This window comes from Colossoma macropomum, unplaced genomic scaffold, assembly GCF_904425465.1.
Source record: "Colossoma macropomum unplaced genomic scaffold, Colossoma_macropomum, whole genome shotgun sequence".
NCBI classification, from domain to species: Eukaryota; Metazoa; Chordata; class Actinopteri; order Characiformes; family Serrasalmidae; genus Colossoma; species Colossoma macropomum.
The window spans coordinates 33,400,731-33,421,356 of record NW_023494793.1 but is presented as its reverse complement, the minus strand read 5'-3'; the positions used below and the strand labels follow the sequence as shown (position 1 = coordinate 33,421,356).

Below are 20,626 nucleotides of genomic sequence, written 5' to 3'. Positions count from 1 at the left end.
TTCTTTTGAGTGCGTTTGTTCCAGTCCAACCCCCAGATACTGTTCTAACAGCTGGGTACATCTGCTAACAGACACATTTACACACACACACACACACACACACACACACACACACACTCTGGCCCTCTGCCAGGCACGCAGCCTCAGGGGTTCATCAAGCACCTCTAGGGAAAACTAAAAAGGTCCTGCTTTAGCACTAAAGTAATCAATACACTTGAAGTAGAAAAAGCTGTAAAACTACATTAGAATTGGCACTCACAACTTCCCGGAAAGCAGGTATTGACACTAATGAGATTACACTGGTTAAATAAATAAAACAATAAATAACTAACTGAAAACACAGACATTTTAGGCTAGAAGCCATTATTTGAAACCAAATTTCTCACATTTTAAAAAGGAGTCTGATACCTAGTACTGTGCAAAAGTCTGAGACCACCCCTCATTTATTTAACTCCCAGGAAAAATGGCCTATGCTGATGACTGATGTTGCTATCCTACAAGTTATTCATTTTTTAGCATCAAGAAACAAGCTGAAAACATATATAACAGAAAATTACACAGAAGCCTCAACAACTTATCATCAATTTTTTCAGCATTTAGTGTGTCTGCTCTTATTGTGTTATTAAAGTTTCCATTAGTTTTGGGAGACTTGTTTGCTTCTCACGCTCCAAGTAATCCCAAACACATTCGATGATGTTGAGGTCTGTACTCTGGGGTGGTCAGTCCACTGTTTTTTGAGAACACCGGCAGTGTCTATGTTTAATTTGCAAATGTTCTTTTCTCAGTAACAGATTCTTGACAGCTACACATCCTTTCAGACTCACAGCAATGAGTTGTTTCCTCACAGGGGAAGAAACACCTGTGGATTTTTCAGAGTGGAGCTTGATTTTCTCCTGTCTTCTGAAGATGAAAGCTTTAAGTACTGTCTGACGCTGTTGGTTTTGATGCTCTACCAGGCCGCACCAACTCTGGAAACTCCTGTTTTTTCCCCACTTATTTTCCCCTTTGACTTTCTCCTTATGTAAGTGAACTTATAGTTCACTTATGTAAGTGATCTTATATTTAATCTTCCAAAAAATATCTCCTGAAAAATAAATAACTTCAACCTAATGACCGTTTTGAATAGAACTGAAATCAATGTCCAGACAGATCTAATTTGTGTTTTAAATGTAAAACTGAAAAAGGAACATTTTTTCATGCCTTTTGGCAGTGTAAAAAAATTGGCATTTTCTGGGATAGAGTACACATCACGGTAGAAAATATCTTTCAGACACGATTTCAGAAATCCCCTGCCCTGTATCTTTTGGGAATGAGAGCAGAACATATTTTTGATACTGATGGCAAATTTTTGTTTCTAATGTTTTCATTTCTGGCAAAAAAATGTATCCAAATTCGATGGGCCAGCCCCTCTTCTCCATCTATTGAGCAGTGGCTTTCCCAAGCTGCAACTCTGCTTCCCCTGGAAAAACTGACCTATGATCTACGTCACCAGATGGACAAATTCTGGAAACTTTGGGCCCCACTGTGGACTTACGCAGAAAATCTTTCTTAAAATCCTTTGTATGTTGGCCTGCTGTGTGAGATGTAAATGTATGATTGTTAATACTGAATAGAGTGCAATAAAAAACAAAAAAATTAAAAAAAAGACATGAAATCAATGAAGGGTGGTCACTGACTTTTGCACAGTCCTGTAATACGCAAACATTATAAATTCCTCAGCCTACAAACTCCATATAAGGAAACTAAGCAGAAAAACAGCTCATCTCAAATTCATCATTATTGCAATGTCACACAAATCAATACATCATATATCTACTTAGTCAGCCGTTTAGCTCCCCCCATTCAGACTGAAGTTATAAAGCGTGTTTCAGCCCAGATTGCTTTTTGAATGAGGCACAACACAGGGCAGCCAATTAGAGTTCAAATACATATCAACCTGACATCAACTGGCTTTTTTTTTTTTACCTTGTTAGTTTTTATTTAGCAAGATGCACAATATCACATCATTTGTTTTCCTAAATCTTCGATTTAAGTTTAATGACTTTTGCTTGCCTCTAAAACGTTTTCTGATTTTTGATTACATCACTATGCACCAGTGGGTAGGGAAAAATAGATTAAAAAAATAGATTCTCCTTTATGCCGCATTTCACTCAGGAATATGTAACAGTACGGAAGGAAAAAAGGGTTATGACTTCTAGTTCATGCAGACTTTAATTTTAAGGGATAAACAGTGGTTGTAAAGTGGTCATGTAAAAATAAATTATGACTGTTTTGGTATATAAGTCTGAACAAGTGTCACAAGTGTCATATGTGTCATAAACTACAACAAAAATATAGCGTATTAACACTCCACTACCATAGGACTTTTTAATACACTGAAACAGTGCCACATGGAGTCGCAATCACACACACATTACACACTCAAACACAGCCATGGGTCATTCTCTTGACCCAGACAGCAGACGTGTTGCAACAGCAAACATGGCAAACCAAGGAAGAGTGCAAATTCTGTTTATGGCAAAATCAGCAGGTCACTCTGGAATGATGATTTTCATCCCCTTTGTGACGTTCACTTAAACTAAAACTGCAAGTCAGAACTGATAGACTTTACCATGGTGCATGAACCCATTGTTGCAAAGGCCGACCCCGAGTGTGACAGCATCCTCCCGAGTAGCAGAGTCTCCCTGACAGAAGAAGTATACAACACAGATTAGATAAAAATAAAAGTAAAACCCAATGCTTTACCAGATCAATTCAATCACAGTTTTTTGAAAACTTTCCTTTAACCACAAATGTAGTCACACTTTTGCTTCTCTAGTTTTTCATTAGAACTATGGAGCTAACAAGTAATGGGAACTTACAGCCTTACACTTAAAAGGGAAATCCACAGATTTGTAAAATTTAAATATGTAAGATGTAAACAGTCATTCAGAGTGGTTTGACTTGGAATGTGCCATTTGAGAGAAACTTGCAGAGTCAGAATGATTCACAGTGGATGGGAACCGGACATCTGAACAATTTAATGTTCCTAAAATCTTCCTCACAGTAAGTTATTATATGAAATGGTTATGTATACATGGTCTGATCTCTGAGACTGTATTATAGCATTTTTAAGATTTTGGCCTGAAATGTATTTAATTAAAATCTAATCATGGTGGAGAGGTACACGCAGGGAACTGTATGGCAAAATAGAACCCAAAGAAAACTTATAATTTTTGATTTACCACTATTTTACTATCATCAACATTACGTATAAAAAGAAGAAACATGGGTTCACTGGTAGTTTTGGACAGTAAACAAAATGGCTATATTTGAGTTATGGGATATTGCGACCCCTGGTTCCCATCAGAACCGCTGTAGAGACATCTAAGTCGGTAAATATCACTGCAATTAACCATTTCACATCAAACCACTCTGAACGAGTTTGTTTGCATCTCTACCATTCAATTATTTGGGTTTTTTTTTCAAATAAGTGAAATTCCCCTTTAATTTCAAATAGACTTGTTTCTGTAGTCAAACTGTTATTTACAGAAATGGACAAAAGCACAGAGAAATTCTATCTTTAACTAAACTTTTTTTAACTATGCAATACTTTTCTGCATAGCCAAAGGGTGGCCCTTCTGTCCACATCAGTTATACAAAGACATCGTCAATATGTGATAGGCTACTTCGGTGAGCAAACAGGTGAGTGAATGGTCAATTGATTTTTTTAATGAAGCAGCTAACACTGGTGTTCTACTGTAAAATACATACAGAAAAAAGCACCTATATAAAATTCACATCAATACAGTAAAGTATCTTTGTTTTACAACATATTGTGCTGTATGTGGATCACATCACTGTAACTGAAGATATTGAAAATGTTCAGAGATAAGAAATGGAACAGAGAACAAAACAAACAATATTTTTCACATAATGAAGCATACTATTCAACAGTAAGATAACAAAAATCAGCTGTCAGCTGTAAACATTTGTCATGTCAGCTAATTGTTTTTTTACAGCAGAACACATGTGTTTAATGATGCAGGTTAGATTCTATTTCAGGAAAATCCAGGGCTAAATATAGGCTATGTTTGTGCTAATGCTACAGTGGGTTAGCCTGTCATTTAGTCACAGATTTTTTCCCCTGCATTGGTACCTTATACTTTGCTGTCTGCATAGACTTGTGATTAGCCTTTAATAGGGCAGCTTAATTGAGTACCCTCTATGCCCTAGCTACAAGAAATGTTATAAAGTTAATTCAATGCATCATGTTTTAGTAATACAGGCCTAATATATGCAGAGGGGAACATTATCAACCATTGTTGTATTATTTTTTTTCCTTAGTAGTTTGTCACCCTAATAAAATTAATGGCTCTAACTTGGCCACCCAATTTTGAAAGTTCTGGCTCCACCCCTGCAGCTCTATAAATTACAGTACATCAATCAGTTGCCAGTGTGCAATTTTCACAATGTTACTTGGTTGGACAGAAGTTACCATTAGCTGTTAGCTATGTTAACCTCATAGCTAAAGAAGCAAACTTCAGACAACAAACATGTGCTGGCTGACTGTATTTACAATAAGGGGAAACTGTCTTGGGTATTTAAATGAATAAGCTGAAAAACTATGTGAGAGACTATGGGGGTACAGTGGTTGTGGTGGGGTGTGCAGAAATCATATATTATTGGTCCTCTCTCTACAGGTACATGTGTGTGTGTGTGTGTTAGTGCTTGGCATTATCCTACCTGTGACAGAAGCCAATCCACCAGTTTGCTGGCTGGCAGCACTGACTTAAACGTCTTCAGGTGGTGATCTCGATCTCTGCATGGAGGAGAAAAGACATGAGCGTGCACACACACAAAGCTCAGGGGAAGTGTGCTACTCTTTCATTTTTATCCTTTTTTTGCCTTCTTTCTTGTAGCAGAAACATGGCGATAAATCTATGCAGCACATAAAGCAGTTACTATTTTAGACAATTCAAAAATGGTTTATTCAAATTGCCCTTGTCTGAGTGTGAATAAGAATAAGAGAGAGAAAGAGAGTGTGTGAGTGTATGAAAAAAGGGAGAGAAAGAGAAAAGAGAGCGTCTGTGAGAGAGAAAAAGAACGAGAAAGTGTGACTGAGACAGAGAGAGGCAGAGGGAAAGGGCAAGAGAGAGAAAGTTTCAGAGTGATAAAAGAGAGAGAGAAAAGAGAAAAGAGGGAAAGAGAAACAGAGTTAGAAAAAGCAGAAGAGCAAAAGTATGTATTTGAGAGAGAGAGAGAGAGAGAGAGAGGAGAGAGAGAGAGAGAGAGAGAGAGAGAGAGAGATGGCAGTGAGACAAATAAATAGAGAAAATGCAGCTCTCTGGACAGAAAGGCAGATAAGCACATTAGGAAACACTTAAGGGCACAAGGCTGACATGCGATGAACGGAAAGTTTTGGACGTTCCTGTATGCGTGCTTGAATCTGACCACACTGAATCTGACCACACGGACACAAAGGCCGGGGCGTTTCCCTCAACGATAAGCCACTAACAAAGCTGATTAGTCCACTACTACACAGCCTTTATCACCAGCCCTCAGAGCCAGTCAGACAGGAAGTGCTAAAAGAAAACTACAGCGAGAAACACAGCGCTGGATTTAAAGAGGAAGACTGAAGACAGCCTACTGTTGCAAACAGCAAAAACACAATAGAGGTAAACATGAGAACAGAAATGACGTGCAGACATGACACGAAAAACAATACACAGCCAAACATCGGCAGAAGCAGCATCACCTCAGACCCACGCTGTACACATTCCAAAACACTAGTTTACCAGTGCTATACAGCAGTGATAAGGCACTGACACTTTACATCTGGAGCTTCCTGTCATGTTTTGTGTACAATATATAAGTAAAAGGACAGCAAATTCATGTTCATTTTATTCTAGAATACGTATCAAAACACATGTATTGAAAAAAAGATTAATGCCTTAAAAACATTTGACAATATAAGCAATGAAAATGGACATTATCAAACATCAACTGAACATTTTTTGCTTTTCATTTAACTTAGCAGATAAAATGTGTGCTGATAAATGAAATAAATCAAGAAACTAGTGGAAACGTTTCTGGCAGGAAGAATATAATTAAAATGTAATACAAGTCACTTCATTTCTGTGCCATCATCTTGGGAGATCATCACTACATTTGCTGTAAACATGCCTACTTGCCTCCTACAGTTGTGCCACAATAGTTAAAAGAGTGAGATTTTCTGGGATTAAAGGCTTAGAAAACCCCCTTCTGATGATGTACCTTGAAGGTGGGAGGAACGTTTGAAAAACTACAAGCTCTTTGAGGCAGATACATGAGGGCTGGCCAATACAGAAGGAAGCCAGATAGGAAATGTTACTGCTAGGATGCTGAATTTCATGTCTGTATTTATTAGACTCTATATGCGTGTTACATGATTTTTTCATTTTGCGGTGAAGGAGATTCTCAAAGGTTGTTTGACATATTGGTGTGATGCATTAATGCATGCTGGGTATTGTAGTGAAAGAACAATGATGGATAGAAATGCAACAAGGATACAAAATTGGGTTGCAACGTTGTCTTACAAAATGCTACATGACGCGGACAAACTACACAGACAAATAAATATTAAATTGTAGTCTTAGGCCTGAACGCCCCTTTAACTGCGATCATGAAGGCCAAACAAAAGAAAATCCGTACGCTATCTAGCTAGACATGAAATTCTTCAAAGAAACTTGTCAAACACATTTTTATATTGTTCTAAGTAAATTTGATGAAAACAGGCTGCCAGCAACAGAATTCAGTGTTTTTTTAACTAAAGGTACACACAGTCATCCAGGCAGAGAGTGCTGATAAAAGTCCTGTGCATCCTATGAATACCTGTGGTTTTACAATCATTAATGAGCAATGTGGTGCAACAATGTCATGAATGGCTTTTCTTCCACACAGTAAAGTGGCCTTTGTGAACTCTGGTCTTATCAGCAGAAACCCTGCTGGACATCAGGGTAAGTCATGGAAGTTTGACAATGGACTGATGGGCGGTACTTACTTGATTACAGGTGTGAACAGACTGTGGAGGCGACAGTAGAGTCTCACACCCTGTAAAGAAACAAGAACAGTGTCATTCTCACATACTGCACTTTCACTTGATAGACCAGCCAAAATTTTTATATCAGACCATGCACACTGAGTGGCTGTTCCTTAGAGGAATATTCCAGTGATTTTTAATGCTTTTGGTGGCTTTTAAAGTAAAATACGGTCCAAACGTGATGTCCTTTAGGCTTCCACAGGGCACTGTAAGAAACTCTAATATTGCCAATGCAGTGAGGCAATATTCTCCAACAACTGTGCTATTTTACTGTGCCACTGTCTGAATGTTGGGAGTACTAATGCATCCGTTTCCATTACTTTCTATGAAAGTTGAGCTCCTGGATGCTGTTACATGGGTAATTAAAGCCAATGCTAGCCAGCAAGCTAACAGGTAAATATTGGTTTTATGCTCAAAGTCTTCGGCGAATATGTTAAAACGCTCATTCACAACTCACAACTATTAATGTTTGTGGTTGTAAAAGACCAATTTTAACACATAACTCAATGACTTCTAGTATACAGAGCAAAAATCTTTGTACCAAATGTTACTTGAAAGCAATATTCATAAAAACAAAGAAACAAACAAAAAACAAATTCTTGAAAAAACACTTTTTGGTGAGTGTTGGAATAATGGTCCTTTAAAATGCTGAATTTTCGATTTAAATACACAAAAATACGTATGTGAGAGAAGAAAAAAACATGTATTATGTTAGAAAACTCTCCAAAATGACAACTTTACAGACCAAGGGTAACTATTAAACTTTCTTGAAATTAAATCTTGTTACAATTAATTTAAGTAATGGACCATTCCTCTTAGTTCATTCTTCATGAAATGTTGACACAATGTAAAGGGCAGCTCATGTTTTGTGTGCAGGTGTAGTTTGAAGTAATACCTTCGATACGATATCCTCCATCTCGCTCCTCGCTTTGTAGGTGCCGTCGTCATAGCGGAACCGATACAACACCTGCTCATTCTTGAACTGGTGCTTATCCGACACTACAAAAGAGCCAAAAAACCTCTTACGCTGAGAACAACAGGGTCTTCTTTTATATCTGCCGCTCTATTCTGTCATTATACAAAAGGTGCATGCATTTGTTGATTTGCTTTTAGACCACCCACACCTTACAATGTAAGGCCCATTTGAAAAATGAATACAAACATAACCATCATATTTATACCACTTTACAAATCCATGTAAGTCAATAACACCTCAGTTTAACAGCAGTGTCAATGTGACTTTGCATGTCTCCTGAATCCCTGCCACCAGGGCCACTTACTGATATTACGGCTTTGTTGTTTGACAAGAATAATTCTCTCCAATCCCATTCGGAATAAGCAGCATTTCACAGAACTGCAAGAGTTGTAGCTCTACCCCACACATATGGACCAGTCCCCCTTTCCTGCTGAATAGATGTCGGTGCAGGGGTATGTTATTATCCCTGGCTCAGGCTTGGGATAAGGTAAACACTTCATTTCATCCATTATTCATGGCCATGTAGTTCTCCGTCACCACTCGCCCACTTGCTAGCACTGACAGCAAATCATATGATAAGCTCAGGTAACAGTCATAAAATACAAGCCTATGCTTTGGGAGAGTCTACAAATCTGACAAATATTCTATTTTTCTTTTCTGTTTAGCTTTCAGTCTCAATCTCTGATGTCAAACAGCCGGAGAAAAGACTGATGAAGCAACACAATCAAAAATTTGTTTAAACCCTTGCAGTTGTCACTGGCGATAGCATTTTAATTTTTAAAAATTATTTCTCACTTGTACTTCATTGAAAGATGCAGAGAAATTTAGCCGAAAGTGTGGGTTCTAAACTTTCAATCCATATTACAGTAAACGGGACGCATTGATATCGATTTGATAAGAAGTAATTAACAGCCTTTACATTTTGTCAATGTTTTTATCATTGTTTATTCAAGTGAAAAGAAGGTGGCAACTTAAACCTGTCAATACAGAATGTAAATCGAATGTAAATATAATTATGTAACTACGTAATTAATGCTGTAATGACATAATTAATAGCAGTGTTAAAATTAACTCATTAACGCAATAAATTAATAATGGTACTATTTTTTAAATCAGTGTCACTCTACCAATAGTTCCACCCTAAAGCCCTGCCACCCTCACGTTGTGGCAACTGTAGCCCCCTCGTTCCTATACAGCTTTTAAGTGGCAAGTTCCAAGTTAAATGGCTCTCTCGATTACAGTTATTTCCAGCTAACGTAATGTTGTAAATTTGTTTATACCTGAAGTACGTTGAGTCCGTGTATCATTTACAAGCAAAACACACTGCTGATGCAGCAGTATCGGTTATTCGGCAGCTTACGCCCAACAGTGCTCATGGATAAATCGACATACAGCAAACTAATAATGGTAGTTTGAGAATGAGAGGCTACAGTCACAGAGGAGTCACTGGTCATTGAAACGAAATTTCTGAAAATGACCATGAATACATGCTTTCTGATTAAGCTTATTTTTGTCCACTGATACAGCTATGACAAAATGCACTTCTTTTAATAAAAATAAATTACAGGAAATAAGACAAATGTAATTAACTGTAATTAAATACACAAAAGAATGACATTCATTGAGAGAGAGAGAGAGAGAGAGAGAAAGAAAGAGAGAGAGAAATAGAGATAGAGAGATAGAGATAGAGAGAGAGAGAGAGAGAGAGAGAGAGAGAGAGAGAGAGAGAGAGAGAGAGACGGCAGTGTTATATCATAAAAAGCTGGAGAAAGAGAAAGCAGGGATTTCTTACCATGGTGGATGAGGCCGTTCTCCAGCAGTGCTTGACCCAAATTGATACCCTCCTCTGGTTTACTGATCTCTCCCGTCTCCAACAGCCAGGCTACAAACTCACTGGTTACACACACACACACACAAATTCCACATTAGCCCCCACAGAACACCACATATACGTATACACCGATCAGGCATAACATTATGACCACCTCCATGTTTCTACACTTACTGTCCATTTTATCAGCTCCACTTACTATATAGGTGCACTTTGTCCTGTGACCACTGATGAAGGACTAGAAGATGACCAACACAAACTGTGCAGCAGCAGATGAGCTATTGTCTCTGACTTTACATCTACAAGGTGGGCTGACAAGGTAGGAGTGTTTAATAGAGTGGACAGTGAGTGGATACAGTGTTTAAAAACTCCAACAGCATTGCTGTAAAGTGATAGTTCAATGAGAAAATCTAATTTAGATTTTCCCGACTACACTCCAGAAGTAGGAAATGGCAGGACACAACCTAATGTCCGGTATAATGTACCATGGATATTTTATATAGTTAAAAGATTCAAGTAGAAATGTGCTTTCGATCATCTTCTTGTGTTCCCATAGCAACATTATCTGCAATTTTGGCAGCTATCAGACAGGTATTTCTCAAAATTCTTCTAGTTCTTCCTAGCTGTTTAGCCAAGACATGTTTGGTGTTTCAAGTTTGCTTTTTTTCACAATTTTCTCCATTTTTATAAATAACAGCATGTCAACAATAACATGTCAAACCACATACTAAGTCTATTAGAGATCACTTAACAGCTCAACCCAATTTCAGGCAAGTGTGTGATCACTAAGGCATGTAATCTGATGCTGACTCGTCGGGTTTAAGCTTCTGTGACATTAGGTACATTAGCCTCATGGCTCCAGTGCAAAACTCTAAAAGTTAAACATGTTTTGGCTGATAGACATATGATGTAAGGAGGAAATTGTGTAAATTAGAATTCTGCCCAACTATCACTCTGAGATACTGCCACCTGTGGCGCAGCATTGGCACCTAACGTTTTATGTATTTACAGAGTATCAGATAACACAAGAAGGTTTAGTTCCTAAACCTTCAGATCAAAGTGGCTTAACGGATCAAAGGGACCCGAAAGATCAAAGGTGCTGTGCCGTTGCAAGCTTTAACAGACTCGGCTAATTACATCCAGCTCATGATGACATCACTGTTAATGACAGTAATCAATCAAGATTAAACAAATCTTTGATTGGTTATGTTATTTAACTGGTTTAAACTGGTGTCTGCTTTTACTGAAAATAGAGCAATGAGGAAACCTCAGTGATGGCACAGTTCAGGGTTGGTGACAGCAGTCCTGGGGAGAACGTGAATAGGACTCCAATATGTGTGAGAAACAGTGTGAATTTGCCCAGAATAAATAATGTGAAAATTGCTATAGCACTTTTAAGTAAATGTGAGAGATTGTGCCTGTGTGTGTGTTTGTGTGTATGATGTGAGACTGAGTGAGTGAGTGAGTGAGTGAGTGAGTGAGTGAGTCTTGCTTTACTAAAAGCCAATAAAAGAAGATAACAGTCCTCCAGAAGTATGAACTTGTCGATATTTTTCTTTAAAAAAAACTACTGAACTTTAAAATGTGCTGCTTTAATTGGAGCACTTCACTTCAGACGAGCATCTAAACTGGGCTAACATGCTCAAACTACTCAAACACTCTACGACACAACAGGAGGAAACACACACAGCTAATATCATCACATCACACAGTGTGAGAGTATGCCACTCTGGACTAGATTTACTTCAGGATTGTATTGGATTATTGACTTTTAAGAATATGAGATTTTGTTCAGACAGAGATACTACACACTTGATCAAAGCAGCAGTACTTACTATTCTAAACACAATCACATGTTCTCTTTAGGGACATCAAAGAAACTATGAAAAACTATTAGAAGCCTATTCACCCTATTCATGTTTACCCTTTATTCACATAATTCAACATGAACTTGCACATAAAATTATGTTAAATGAGTATCAAACACATTCCAATGATGCTTGTTTACATGTATAGTCATAACAAGATGGAAAAGAAAAGAAATTCTCTTTAACAATAAATGCATTTAATTGTGATTAACTGTGATAAAATACACAATTTACAGAGAATCTTAGTCTTAACATTTTTAGACTGTTTCTGAGAATGTTAGTCTTAAAATTTTGAAGTTTTTGATTTCAGATGCACAATATTCATCAAATATTAGATGTGAACAATAAAAGCAAAGTACAAATTCTAAAACGTGCAAACACAAACGATGAAGTCAACCAGTAATACCAGTTAGACAAGATGAGTTTTACAGGGGGAAGTGAGGCAGTTTAATTTTACTAATGAATGTCTGCAATGTTTTGGATCGATTTGCGCAACTTTACATAAGAATTCTGGAATAAATAATGAAAGTGGGAATGGCTAAACAATTTGGGCAAAATATTTAATTGCAATTTTTCTGACTAATAATTATTTTCTATAAATTTTCTATAAATTCATCTCCAGGCCTGTTTCTTTTTAGCCAAAAAGACCAGAATATCCATTTTTTCCTGCCTGAAGCTCTGGGTGTACTGCACCAGACTGCTGTTTGTTGGGGTCGTTTTGTCAGGTACAGGGCACAGGGGGTTTGGTTGCTGCTGATAACTCATCTACAGTCAGTTCACAAGTTCCATGTTAATAGATTAAATTTCTCCACTTAAAATGAGGGAGGGAGGGAGTGCCCTCACACTTAAGAAAACATTTCCCCACAGGGTATGATCAAACATTTAGAGACATGTTGATCTGCATGGGATTGAAATACCCAGGGGTAACTTCTACGGTTTGTTTTATAAATGGCGACAGAATCTTTACTGAAGTGATAGAACGCAGCACATAAATATTACCAACATGGCAGATTTGGATGGAGCTAACATTAGCAATAAACAAAACTACATGATATAAAATTCACTCATGCTTTTAACAACATGAGGCAGTTCTTTTGGGGGAGTTACAAAGCTATAATCGCGGACAGTCCTCCAGAACTGTCCCCATGGAGTCCAAGTGACGTGAAGGGCAGTGATGCACATGGGAGAGGCCACTGAATCCAAAAGGAGAGAAGAAGACAGCGAGTCTGCTGCGCTTACGTAAGCCTTTAACTCAGATTGGCAGGGGAGAGAGACAGGCATCCCTGGAGGGAATTAATTAGTGTTTATGTAACTCATTAATATTCGTCACAGCTAATGCACACATGCACACACATTTGTCTCATATGGGGGCAAAGGTGTATATGAGAGAAAATCTATATGCAGCTATTCGTGTGCGTGTTAGAGCAGGAGACTGATAAAGCGTTACCGCAGTATAGAGGTAGATTACAGATTTGTGGGTCAGAAACTTGCATTCAAGTAACAGAAGCTGTGTGTGTTTCTCTAAGACACTCTAAGTTTGGTCATGTTATCATCACTGCTAATAAAAGACCTTTTTCACAGCAGCAGTTAAAAATAACAATGTTATCAGGACAACATTGGGGGGGGGGGCAATACTCATTCCCGTAAATCACCTCAACAGAGAGAGAGAGAGAGAGAGAGAGAGAGAGAGAGAAAGAGAGAGAGAGAGAGAGAGAGAGAGAGAGAGAGTCTTTGTAACACAAAAGAGATTGTGAGAGTGTAACAGAAAAAAGATAGCACAATGAAAAAAACAGAGCAAGTCCATGTAAGAAACAAAGAAGATAGACAGAGAGTCTACGAAGCAGAGATAGAGTATGTGAAACAGAAAGAGAGTGTTCAAGAAGCAGAGAGAGAGAGATTGTCTATGAAGCTGACAGAGTCTGTGCACAGAGAAAGCAAGTCTAGCAGAGTTGACGAAGCAGAGTTGACGAAACAGAGTTGACGAAACAGAGAGAGAAAGTCTATGAAACAGAGTCTGTAAAACAGAGAGAAAGAGATTCGATGAAAAACAGAGAGAAAGAGTCTATGAAACAGAGAGAAAGAGATTCTATGAAAAACAGAGAGAAAGAGTCTATGAAACAGAGAGAAAGACAGTCTATGAAACAGAGAGAAAGAGATTCTTTGAAACAGAGAGAAAGAGAGTCTATGAAACAGAGAGAAAGAGTATGAAACAGAAGGAAAGAGTCTATAAACAGAAGGAGGGTCTATGAAACAGAAGAAGAGTCTATAAAATAGAGGCAGTCTATGAACCAGAAGGAGATTCCATGAAATAGGGACAAAAAGAGTCTATGAAACACACAAAGACTATGAAACAAATAGAAAGAGTCAATAAAAGATAAAGGGAGTCTATGTAACATAGAAAGAAAGAGTCTATGAAACAGAGAAAGACTATGAAATGGAGAGCAAGAGAGTCAATGAAAGAGAGTAAGGGAGTCTATGAAACGCAGAGAGAGACAGTCTAATCTGTGAAACTGAGAAGGATAGTGTATGAAAAATAGAAAGTGTATGAAACAGAAAGCGTATAAAAGAGAGTTTACAGAGAAAGAGTCTATGAAATAGAGAGAGAGTCTATGAAATAGAGAGAGAGAGTCTATAAAACAGATTTTTGAAACAGTTTATTAAGCAGAGTGAAGGCAAGTCTATGTAACAGTGAGTCTTTAGAACAGAGATAGAGAGTCTATGAAACAGAGAAAGAGAGCTTATGAAACAAAGAGAGGTGGTCTATTAAATAGATTCTCTCTTACCCTGTTTCTCTATGAAACAGAGAGAAAGTCACAGAGAGAGAGAAACAAACAGTGAAACAACAACACACCCATTAGTATGTGTGTGAATTCGTATGACTGTACATCTACTAGTGATTGGTGTGCTAAAGTCTCTGGAGTGACTGGTGCTGTTAAAAGGTCTGTGACGCTCAGGCAACAGCACTGAGAGCTGCCTGCACCTGATGAAGTAGTGCTGAAGTGTGGAGAGAATCTTGCTGTGAGTTACACACATGAAATCTATCTAGTCAGTGTGGACTACAATGCCTGCAGGAGCCCAGCTGTGGCCTCTGCTTTTTCATAGCACTTTTCATGAATGCCAGACAATATTTTATACAAGTACATGACGTGGTAGAATAAAACAATTCATACATAACAATACACATTTTACAACACACATTATAATAAGATATGAATTAAAATGATAAAAGTGGATAGACAGTTGTTTTGTATCTGTCAAACATTGAACGGATCAGCTCCCTTTTTCTGTGTTCTTCTGCTTAGACTCACTCCCTGAACTTAGGCAGAAGAAGGGAAGAATTTGTCTTTTTTTGCTCTCAGTCAGAGTAAAGGGGGAATTTTAATTGCTGTGAGGAATCTCAATCACACACAAACACACTTGAGGAGAGGACAAACACACACACAGAGTTTGGGAGTTTAATGGGTGTTGCACAGCCTCCATTGTTCATTCATGTTGCTGAAAGACTGTGAGTGCGAGAAAGTGAGTGAGAATGAGTACAGCAGAGAGAGAGACAGAGAGAGAGAGAGACAGAGCGAGTGAGCGAGCGAGAGAGAGAGTGAGAGAGAGATGGTGAGCAGTACTGAATGGTGAATTTTCTCTAATGAAGGATGTTTGCTGGGAATGCCTGTGTCTGATGGGGTGCTTGGCACTGAGCTTGGGAAAGCATTTACAAGCATTGTGTGTAAGTGTTCACTAAGGAGGCCTCTCAGATGTAAGCTGACTTGCAAGAGACCATCAGGAAGACTTAAAGACCTTTAAAAAGCAGACTGAAAAACATTACACTGCCGTAAAAAAGATTTTCTCTATCATTTTCTCATTCATCATTGCATATTTGCCACAGTGAATGCTTTTAGATCTGTAAACAAATTGTAATAAGACAAAAATCCTTACCAAAATCAAAACACAAATTTTAATACTATTTCATTATTTCAAGCAGCAAAGTTATCCAACATGCAAATCACCCTTGCAAAAAAATGTGACCACTCCCTAGTTACTCAACAGGCAAATTAACCAAATTCTACTGATAATGAGATTCAGCTGTTTGAACACAGCCGGCTAGCTGTAGCAGTGCCGTAGATCGAACTCTCCCAATAACAGGGTCCACACTTAGAAAGTAGCCTCACTTATTGAGCCAGGAATTCTGTTCTGTATCTGAGAATTCATAAGGACAGCGGGCCTCATTCACCAACTGTTCTTGATAAGAAATTTCTTCAAATCCACTTGCGCAGTTTCTTGCAAAGATTCTGACATTCAAAAATGTTTTCTTATTTGGGATTTGTTCTTAGGTAAGAACAGAATCTACACACACTCAAGAGCACAAAGGTGTGAACAATTCTGCGGTTTAAGAACACGCCATGAATCTGACACAGACTTTTTTCTTAGGACCTTCCTCATGAACAAAATCAAGAAAAAACTTAGGAAGATATTGGTGAATGAGGCCCAGTGTCTGTTCATCTATCTATGAGCTGAAGCTGAAACATAACTGGGTTACACAGCAAGATAATCATCCAAGACACAAAAGCAAATCCATCTGAAACCTTAAAAGAAAAGAAACAAAATCATTGTTTTGGAACGGCCTTGTCAAACTCAATAGAGATGCTGCGGCAAGACGTTAAATGAGCTGTTCATGTTCAATAACCTACCAACATATCTGAATTAAAGCATTTCTGCACAGAAGAGTGGGCTCAAATTCCTCCACAATGATGTAAAAGGCTGATTTCAAATGAAGTGATGAGGAAGTGATGGTTGCAGTTACTGCTGCTAAAGGTCATGGAACAAGTACATTTATTTTAAGGGTCAATTACTTTTCACATGGGTACTTCACATGTCAGATGTCTTTGCTTCTTGAATTAATTAAATAATATTTTTAAAAAATGTATTGTGTTTTAAAAAGTTCTCTTTGATATTGTTTAAAGATCTAAAAACTTTCAATGTGACAAATACGTATAAATAGAGAAAATCAAGAAGGGGCGAATACTTTTTCATAGCACTTTACATCCAGAGAGAGACAAATATCTGTTGGGAAGATGCAGATGCAACTAAAATTAAACATTTCTGACTAAAATGTAAAAATTCACTACACATTAGTGCCTCAAACAATCTAGCAGTTATCACCTGAAAACACACTCAAACTGTGTAGAAGTTGGACTTACTTTCCCAGGAAGCACTTGGGCACAATGCTGAGCTTCCTCCGTCTGTCTTTGATAAGATGGCGGCTCTTGGTCATCATCATGTGGTACAGCTTCTCTCCTTTCTCTGCGATCATTACATAAGCATCCCGCTCCATCCCCAGCTTAAGACCTGCCACACAACGCAAAGGAGGACACTTAAACCTTATATGTGTGTGTGTGTGTGTGTGTGTGTGTATATATATCATATGAATGGTTCTCAGCCTTATACAGGACAGCAAATATTTGCTAGACGGACAAGAGACATATGAGGGCAGTTGTATTGTTTTGTGGCAAAGAGTGGCAGAGAACTATGTTTGCCAAAACACATTAAAAGACCACCAATTTTTTTCCATGATATACATTGTTGGGAGTGGGCTTTACACACACAGAAAAACATCAAATCTATATTCTGATTAACACCACTTTAATTAGATAAATAAAAAGTGTTCTTTCTATTACACATCAGCTGTTATTCTTTTTAAAAACTTGTAAAATCCAAAATTGTTACAAATGGATCTAGAAAATTTTGGAATTAAACACTATAACTGTAGTTCATGAACTGAGACATGTTTGCTACAAACTGTAGCACAGCTAAAACAGTCATCCTGAATCCCGGACTCTTAAGCTAAGTAAATCACCGTGTTAGGTAACTGTACTACATACACTGTCCAAAACCACTTGAATAGGTCTATTTGAGATTACTTAACCAGATGCAGTTTGAAGAAAGCATGTGATGTGCAGTTTTTGCAAATGTTAATGTAACTAACAAGCCAATACTTGTTCGCTACGTTAGCCTTATGACACCAGTGCAAAGCTAAAGAAGCAAACCTAAGACACCAAACATGTTAGCTACAATTTGTGCAAATGCTATTTTTCGCATGCTGTCCCTTTAAAGCAGATGCATGATGGTCTGCTAAAAATTCCACAAGCAGCTGAACTTTATTAAGTTGATAATTGGGTAAGATTATCGGTAACATCATAATTTATCTCCTTTTGTGGTATATGCTGTGATTTCTCTCTCTCCCTCTCTCTCTCCCTCTCTCTCGGGTGAATGATGATAACCACAGGTCTCAAGAGCCAAAACCCTCAAGGAATAAAACATTCTCTATCTCTCTACACACACGCACGCCCACCTGGGTTCCCTTTCTCCCAAGTGGATGTGGTGTCATGTGCTATCATGTGGCATCAAGACGGAACAATGGTTTAGCAGAATACATTAACAATGTGCTGTTAGCATGTGCAGGAGCAAGTACTTGAAGAAGCTAAATATAGCTAGTGCATGCTAAAAAACAACATTTTTAAAGGCACCAGAGAATAAGCACAAAGCCGCCATAAGAAATACCCAGTGAAAGAATCTGAAGTGCTACAAAATATACCATGTCAACTTGACTGCTAACTTGCCCAGTAGCTGCACTTAACCCAGGCCAAAGACAGGGAAATAAGCAGAAAGCCGACAGCAGCAGCACATAGCTGGGGCTGAGCAAGCGAGAGAGAGAGGAAGCAGCTGTTTACTTCACATTTCTTCAGGTAGGGTAAGGGCCATTCTTGTTTTCAGTATCCTGTGCATGGTTAGCAGTCAGTGAATTGGTGTTGCTGATGCCAGAACTACAGGCCTTGTTACCACGGCGCAAAAAAGGGCTGAAGGAACTAACAGCCCAAAACAAATTACTGCCCAAAACCTATGTTAAGGTGCATCAGCAGCGAGAGCTGCAAGCTAAGCAGCCACATGTTCATTACCAGAAACTGGCCTAGCATCCGGCTACTAGCACAAAACATGGTTGTCAGCTGAGGACACAGATAAAATAAAAATAGAATCACTGAGGTTAACAGCGTGCTGGCTCTAAAGCCACAATAGACACTTCTTAATCTGCACTTTAAAGCAACAGTTAGCAAAAAAAACTCCCCTTACAAAGAATACTGTGAAACCTATATTTAGTCCATACTTTTGTTCAATATTATACATAGCACTGTGTTATACAGTGCAGGAAACCAGATAAGAAAGCCTACTGAAAATCTATGAAGAACTCAACACAATTTGAAGCAAGTATGTGATGATTTAGGCATGCAGTTTACAATGCTAATTGGTCAGGTATAGTTTCTATAACTTAGCTTTATTAACCTTGTAGCTCCAGGGAAAAATTAAAGAAGCAAACTTCATACACCAAAATGCCTTGACTGATTGACTATTTTTGGATTAATTGGCTAGTACACACTTCCTCTGAGACAAGTGAAGCCAGCCAATGCATCTTTTAGAACTGCCGCTAATGCAGCTCAACACATCTGAAGGAGAACACTAACTGTCAGCTAGCAGACACCCACACCAGTTAACATCGTGCTGAGAGAGCATTGAGAATTGGACTCCTGGCCACAGATGTCTGAGGCATCACTGGGGATTACCTCGCAACGGTAGGGAAACTGCTCATTGGAGATCTATATTAGCTGCGTTTCAAAGCCTAGGCTGCAGGGGAGGTAGGCTACATTTCTTGGCTGCTTCATCACTAAAGGCTATTCTATTTTGTAGGACCCTTTGGATGCAGCCGAGAAATGCAGCCTTCTTTTGTGAGAAATCAAAGGACACAGCTGGTGTACCCTTTGAGACCTTCAGTCTCCCACAATCCTTCATGCACAGCTTAAAACAATTTGAAAAATGGCAGAAACAGCCGTGAGTGGAAAGATGCTGCGCCACCAGTTTGTAATGAAATGTAAATGAATTGTAATGAAGTATAAATTATAATTTTAGCATTTTTAAACATACGATTTAAGCGTGTCACACTGCTACATCAGTAAGCTGTGACATGTCAGCACAGCCTGCTCAGGCCGTCTTATGTGCATGAAGAAGAGCCTTTGTATACCAGTGCTAGAAAGGTCTTCCCTGCTTTGACTGCGGCCTTAGCTTTGAGACACTGTTATTGTGTTGGATTTTTCACCTAAGTACCAGCTGGAATGACTCCTCCATACACTTCCACAAGGAGCTCCCAGTTCCCCCACAGCAGCTGACCTAAACAAAATGCAGTTTGAGGAGGCGGTAGAGACACAGTTACCCCTCTACAGCTGTCTCAAACTCACTCTAATCACTATAACGAACCATAAAGCAGCCAATCTTTGCTAAGTCACTGTTACATCAGGAAATAAAAAGTAAGACTTCTGCTAATGTAATATGACCTCTAGCTGACCCTTGCAGGCCCTTTTTCCAGCAACCAAAGTAAGTTGGTATAAGCCTTTGTGTTCATTCACAAGAAGTGCTACTGTGTCTAGAAAGTAGCTGTTTCAATCTGTGCTAGCCAACATTCCAAAGCGTGAATGGCCCAGTTCCACATCATTAAGGTCTATGGCTTGCAAGTATGGAATTCTAGTGCTTGGACACCTTCCTTAAGATGTCTTGTCAGCACAAATCTTTCATGCAACACATGCCTTCAAGCGACAGATGTTGATCCGCATAATTGCATTAACTTACTGCTTCTCTGGGCTAAAGTGTCACTGGGTTGATTATAATTGAATAGGAGGCACTAGGACAGACTGTCAAAATAAGGTAGCACTTTAGCATGTCAAGCTAAGCTTCAAGCGGAACATGTAATTAACAGCCATGTCTGAAAGCCACAGAGGTTTGAGGCCTCAGACAGAAAAAGAGAGGGAGAGGTGTGACTGATGGGGCACCTGTTGGCCTGGGCTCCATTTCAAACG

At 38.6% G+C, this 20,626-nt stretch overlaps 1 protein-coding gene across 1 annotated transcript in view; it reads right to left on the bottom strand.

The window, feature by feature from the left end:
- Positions 1-20,626, bottom strand: part of prex1 (phosphatidylinositol-3,4,5-trisphosphate-dependent Rac exchange factor 1) — a 118,019-nt gene that overhangs the window by 47,048 nt on the left and 50,345 nt on the right. The window contains exons 10-15 of the mRNA XM_036579286.1: positions 16,928-17,075; positions 9,829-9,929; positions 7,956-8,059; positions 7,022-7,071; positions 4,726-4,801; positions 2,612-2,684 (exon numbers count right to left, since the gene is read on the bottom strand). Of these exons, the coding sequence (XP_036435179.1) occupies positions 2,612-2,684; positions 4,726-4,801; positions 7,022-7,071; positions 7,956-8,059; positions 9,829-9,929; positions 16,928-17,075 (552 nt within the window). The remainder of the gene's footprint in view (positions 1-2,611; positions 2,685-4,725; positions 4,802-7,021; positions 7,072-7,955; positions 8,060-9,828; positions 9,930-16,927; positions 17,076-20,626) is intronic.